We start from the raw sequence: 6673 nt of genomic DNA, 5'->3' as shown, positions 1-6673 counted from the left end.
TGAACGTTAATGCTACTTTACTACAATGTTACCGTTATCAGGCCCGTTACATCATCATTCGTACCAAGGCTGGGCATATCATAAGCCCCAATTCAATTGTTGTACACAATGGGCACGTAAATTGCCTACTAAAAATGAGTTAATTTTCTTTCTTTCCTTTAGTTGAGCAGACACCCTGTGACGTGGAGAAACAGCAGTGCCTGGATATTGCGCCAGCYGCAAAAACACAAGACAGGTGCTCATATTGAAGTTTTGGAGCTGGAGAGAGAGAAATCTTTTATTTTATTTTATTTCACCTTTATTTAACCAGGTAGGCCAGTTGAGAACAAGTTCTCATTTACAACTGCGACCTGGATGAAGCAAAGCAGTGCGACACAAACAACACAGAGTTACACATGGGACAAACAAACACAATACAAAAAAAAAAAAACACAAAACACAATAGAAAAATCTATATACAGTGTGTTCAAATGTAGTAAGATTAGGGAGGTAAGGCAATAAATAGGCCATAGTGCCGAAATAATTACAATATAGCATTAATAACACTGGAGTGATAGATGTGCAGAAAAATCTACTGCAGATTGAGGTCCTGTATTTACAAAAAGAGCAAATTCAGAAACTGAAACTCCTGCAGGGTAACAAATGCCCACTGTGTAAAGAATGCTGATCTTTTTATTTATTTACACAATAATTTATTAAAACAATSCTTTCCCAAGCAATTTTGTGTCCTCCAGTCTTGTCCCCACTCTTGTGTACTGGTGCTTCCAGTTCCACCCTGTATGGTATTGAGAATAACAAAGTCTTAATAATACATTTGATTACAGAAAGCCTAATTAGGAATTGTAAGTGTCGATCAAAATATAATATTGCTTTTTACATGTTACCAATGTTACATTATACACACCTTAGGCTGCAAAATGGTTCTCAATCAAGGTTCTCCTCACAGCATTCCCATTTGCATTGGCAGCATTTTGCACCTGGCCATCTTCCTCATTCTCCTCAGGTAGGTCCTCCTCAGCCTCCTCAGGTGACTCGTCTCCTTGTCTCTTGCCAAAGTTATACAGAACCGCCACTGCAATAATGATTGTCAGGGTAGTGTCCATCTTCGTGCGGAGCCCCTCCTTTAGGCAGGGGAATCTTTTTTTCCACACTCCCAAAAACTCTCTATATGAGAGGTGTTGTATTCTCTCCAGATGTCTGGGGTTTTAAAAGGGGAGTCATAAGGTACCCACGACAGGCATATCCATTGTCACCGAGTAGGTGGCCTTCATATGCCCCCCTTTCCAGCATTGTCAAAGATTCTGCTGTCATGGGTGGATCCTGGCCATCTAGCTACGATGTTGGCGAGCTGACCTTTGTCAGTCACAGACAGCCTTCACGTTGATGGAGCAGTGAACTTTCCGATTACGGAATAGTTCTCCATTCTCACCACCAGGGTTGGATATAGGAATGTGTAAACAGTCTATTGCCCCTAGTACACCTGGGAATCTATCTCTCCTGTCAAATCCAGCTGCTGTTTCCTATGTAGGCTTGAACCTTTATGTACTGATTCTTCKGACTGGCAAAAGCAATGGACACTCTGACTACAATCCTGRAAATGGACTTGTGGAGTCCAAAAAGGTCCCCATCCACCATCTGGAAACATCCAGTCACAWAGAACCGTAGGGTCACCAGGAGCTGAAGTAGTGGGGGTACAGCCACGTTCCTATCACTCCCATGCTTAATGGTTGGTCCAACCTTTCTTTACAGTTGCATTACAGAGTCCTTGGAGAAGCGGTGTCTCCTTGAAAACTCACCATTATKATAAAACTCAACAGGATTCAACCTGTCTCTAGTTATTCTCTSAGGAACTCTGTCGTTATGGTCTCTCCACAGTAGATATGCTGCCATTTTATCAGTCAAACTACCTCAAGTGGCAGTTTAGAATGAATCTCCAATCTAAGTTTATATATATATATATATATATATTATTTTTTTATTCACTGAGCAACAGGCTTAAAATGAATCTAAGTTTTAAGTGAAAACTAAAGTTAGATTAGAGGAAGGATTTAATTTAACTTGGATTAATTTAAAYCTAGGTTTAAAATGTGGTGCAACAAGATTAATAGATAKACCTTGAGTTAACCCAGTTTAAGAGTAAATAGATGTTGGTGCAACCCACCCTCTATGTTTTTGTCTGACTTTTGGGGGAGTGGTGAAAACAGCAGTTGTTTGTAAAACAGTTACAGAAAATGTTGTTGATGGGGTTACTAAAACAGCTGTAACATTTGATCAGAATATCKTTTTTTGTTCAAACGCCAGATTTGATTAACAGAGAAGTAGACAAATATGTAAACGCTCTAACTTTTTGACAAAATTGTTGCCAAGTGGTTCAAGTAAATTATATGCATCAAAAYTTGCATTGACAGTGAATGGAAGTTGGAAGTGATCATGTCACAATGGGGAGCTTTAGAATGTTGAGGAAATGCCATGAAAGTGGATGAAGGTCAAAAAGGWCAAAAAGTTTCATATTTAAAAAAGTAGAAAATATATCAAAAAGTTGTATACAAGCAACTTAAGCGTGACCATTCTACACGTTTTTAAAGTTTGAACGGCGTTTCTAGATTAAACTGTGTAAYAGGAGTAGCGCTCTAAAGGAGAAGAATAATTTCGAAGATTGAAGCTGGGSCTTTTGCGTCGCAAGCCCCACAATAACAATAAGCAGTCAGAAATAATTCTTACAATATTTAAGTGCATATCTGCGGGAAGTAGGGGTGACGAGAGTGATGCAGCACACCCTGGAAATCCCCCCCAAATGTTTGTGATACATATTTTCTTTACAAAAGTTGTGCACTAGGCATTTACTAGTCACGTATTAGCGGACCGATTTAGCTGTCTGTAGCGCGAGCAAAAAAATATGTCCTTTCACAAGCCACACTAATAAAATGTGTACCGTACTGTTGTAGCCTCTAGTGTTGCGATGCCTGTTGTAGTTTCATTCTAGTATCCACAACTCCCCACAAGGTGGCGAGGAAGTACTAATATGGGTACCAGTCTCTTCAGCGAACATTCCACTCCAATCCATTCCTGTCATTTGCCAAAGAATCATTTGACCAATGATTGGAGTGGCAAGGAGTGGAATGTAATAGCTGAACAGAGATGGCAATCATGCAAGGCAAGTATTGAGATGTGATAAAAATAACCATGTGAATTATTATAGGACTACACCCCTGGTTCCACTCGGGTTCAAATCAGAAATTAGTCTCTTGGCCAATGTTCATCCACCAACATAATACTTTTGAATTTCAATGACACATAGGCCTACAATTTAGGATKATTCGTTACTCTATGTGAGTGTCTTCTATTGAGCTGTTATTGTGAATGTCATTGACCTGGTTCAGATAGGTTATTTATGGTGTTAGTGTGCAGTGAGTGGGCAYGCAGAGGCAGGCCTGTTGGCCAAGGCCTACATACACCGAAATATGCTTGGTACAAAATCTGTCTTTTATTCATAATCTCTTCTTGTAGATGCAGGCTAATATTGCGCTAACATTGTATGAATAGCTGCTTATCTCTATCAATCCCATTTCAAGCCAATTGCTGCAATGCATGTTCACCATGGAGCCATTAATAACTTTGAACTGTGTATTGTGAGTTTATTGGACACCATGTTGCATTTGGCTAAAAAGGCTAGACGTGTTTTACAGTACACATAGCCCATAACAATGGCCATCCAATTCAGACCCTGGCAATGGGCATTAGGCCAAAAAACCTTTAATTTTTTTTTATTTCACCTTTATTTAACCAGGTAGGCTAGTTGAGAACAAGTTCTCATTTACAACTGCGACCTGGCCAAGATAAAGCAAATGATTCACATGGTTAAATACATGATACAGAAAAAGTATAGAATAGAATATACAAGACTTCGATTAACATAAGTACAATTTCAAATTGTAATTGAGAGAGTACTTCAGTTATCAATACTGGCCCGTTCCTCTGCAGAAACCTTCCCGACAGAGCAATAGGCCTAATTGATTGCATCATATTTATTGTAGGCCTACATGTGCTGATTTACATTATCAAGCTATCTGACCAGATGGAGCTGGAGTAAAAAGAGGGGTAACTACCTGGGGTAAAGTTCACAGTTCGTGACGCGTCGCGCTGAGTAATACCTTGGCTCCATGCCATTATTCAAATAATGACGCGTCAAAGTTGCCTACGCTTACTGGTCTACGTGGCATGCCACAAGTGTTTGGCAATTTGAGTTTATTATTCGGTGATATAGTGTAGTGATGACTGTGATCGATAATATACCCTCTCTTATCCTTCAAAGCACTGTGCGTAATAATGTGGCCAATGTGATCACTGTGCGCTAAAGCGCATGTGCCATGCTATCCGCCGTCTTTCTCTTTTTTTGTGTTTGTGTGTGTGTGTGTCCTGTCAGAGAGAGTCAGAGACAGTGCTGTCATTTCCTTGATGCGCTCATTGGTGTGTCCCTATAACGTGTCACAACTTTTGTTGGATTACCCCAGTTATGTGAAGCATCATTAGTTGTTGAAGTACCACTCYCGCTCTCTCATCCTTGTCTTCGAGGTAACCACCTGCAGGAACAAGGTCCCTCTGACTAGAACAGTTCAGGAACTTGATGAATGCAAATAGATCAGCATCCAAAGCAACTCGGGGAACAACTTTTTCAAACATGCTCTGTTTAATATTATCGGTTCTTACACTTGCGCCTGCCTCTAAAATGCATAGTATCCATGTGTCTAGAGAGCCCACCAACATGCTATTCTCTTCTTGCACATTTCTAATGTTTTCATTGATGACGTCTCTGCTGGTGAAGGGACTGGAGGCTGCGACCACCGCGGGGACAACGCCTGGTTGCGCGTCTTGTGGCATTCCGCCGATGGAGAAGGATTCCGAGCAGAGGCTCCTGGTTGAGATCGCCAAGCAACAGATCTTGAACAAGCTGCACCTGAAAGAAAGACCGAACATCACCTCGACTGTGCCCCGCGCTGCGCTTATCACGGCTCTCCGCAAACTCCACGCGGGGCGAGTCAGACCCGACGGCACCATTGAACTCGAAATGAAYATCAATGATACAAAAGATCAGGGATATGAAATGGTGAGCTTCGCAGAAATGGGTAAGTTAAGTCATTTAGAACATTATAGTGTAGCCTACACTAGTGTCACTATTGTTTACTTTCTTATGGACTTTATTGGGCGTTTGGTTATTACCTCCGATGTAAGACTACTGACTGAATCGAATGCGCTTTTGGAAAAATGGAAATAAGCCATGTCAATTAAAATACTGAGCTCAGACATTTACATTGAAACCCTGACTTGAGATAACTGGGGAATATCAAGGTAGGCCTACAGATGTCTAATCTTAATTTGATCACTATTTTGTTGGCAATCATTTTCCAGATGCGTCAGGAAATTCAAATGAACTTCGTGATTCAACCTGGTCTCAGAACATTTTGTATGATTCTGTACTTAAATTGAAGACCCTCAATTTAGTTTAATATGCTACCTTTCTTATTGTATTTATTAATCAGATGGCCATCCTATCCGTGCTAGATTACAGAGATGTAATTTATACATCGGCAGGTAAGGGTGCTCTCGAGCTGCTAGATGTTCTTTAAATTCCGCCATCAGATTTGCCACCAATGCTCATTAAAGGACACATCACTGCACTCTATACACCTCTGTAAACTCTGTATTTMAGTTTTTTATGTTATTTTRACCTTTATTTAACCATGTAGGACAGTTGAGAACAAGTTCTCATTTACAACTGCGAGATAAAGCATAGCAGTGRGACAAAAACAAGAACAACACAGAGTTACACGAACAAATGTACAGTCCATAACACAAACGAAAACTAGAAAGATCTATGTGCAAGTAGAGATACTGGGGTGCAAAAGAGCAATAGGGTAAGTAATAATATGGGGACGAGGTAGTCGGGTGTGCTATTCACAGATTGGCTGTGTACAGGTACAGTGATCGGTATGCTGCTCTGACAGCTGACGCTGAAAGTTAGAGAGGGAGATATAAGTTTCCAGCTTCAGTGATTTTTGCAATTCGTTCCAGTCATTGGCAGCAGAGAACTGGAAGGAAAGGCAGCCAAAGGAAGTGTTGGCTTTGGGGATGACCAGTGCAATATACCTGCTGGAGCGCGTGCTACGAGTGGGTGCTGCTATGGTGACCAGTGAGCTGAGATAATGCGATGCTTAATGTGAGTCTGGAAGGAGAGTTTACAGTCTAACCAGACACCTAGGTATTTGTAGTTGTCCACATATTCTAGGTCAGAACCGTCCAGAGTAGTGATGCTAGTCGGGCGGGCGGGTGCCGGCAGTGATCGGTTGAAAAGAGAGAATTGCCAAGATGTCTGGAAAACAGACCTCCGATTTGAACACACTGAACTCTATTCAGAGAAGTAGTTGGTGAACCAGGCCAAGGCAGTCATTTGAGAAGCCAAGGCTATTGAGTCTGCCGATAGGAATGTGGTGATTGACGAGTCGAAAGCCTTTGCCAGGTCGATGAAGACGGCTGCACAGTACTGTTTTTATCGATGGCGGTTATGATATCGTTTAGGACCTTGAGCGTGGCTGAGGTGCACCCATGACTAGCTCGGAAACCAGATTGCATAGCGGAGAAGGTACGGTGGATTCGAAATGGGTCGGTGATTCTGTTT

General features: G+C 41.4%; 1 protein-coding gene across 1 annotated transcript in view; it reads left to right on the top strand.

The window, feature by feature from the left end:
• Positions 1 to 4400: 4400 nt before the first annotated feature.
• The window catches only part of LOC111969680 (inhibin beta B chain), a 12910-nt gene continuing 10637 nt past the window's right edge, over positions 4401 to 6673 (top strand). Inside the window, exon 1 of the mRNA XM_023995849.3 lies at positions 4401 to 5123. Within this exon, the coding sequence (XP_023851617.1) occupies positions 4625 to 5123 (499 nt within the window). The 5' untranslated portion in view covers positions 4401 to 4624. The remainder of the gene's footprint in view (positions 5124 to 6673) is intronic.

This window comes from Salvelinus sp. IW2-2015, linkage group LG11, assembly GCF_002910315.2.
Source record: "Salvelinus sp. IW2-2015 linkage group LG11, ASM291031v2, whole genome shotgun sequence".
In the NCBI taxonomy this organism is placed as follows: Eukaryota; Metazoa; Chordata; class Actinopteri; order Salmoniformes; family Salmonidae; genus Salvelinus; species Salvelinus sp. IW2-2015.
The sequence above is the reverse complement of the archived record's forward strand: the minus strand, read 5'-3'. Positions and strand labels throughout refer to the sequence as shown.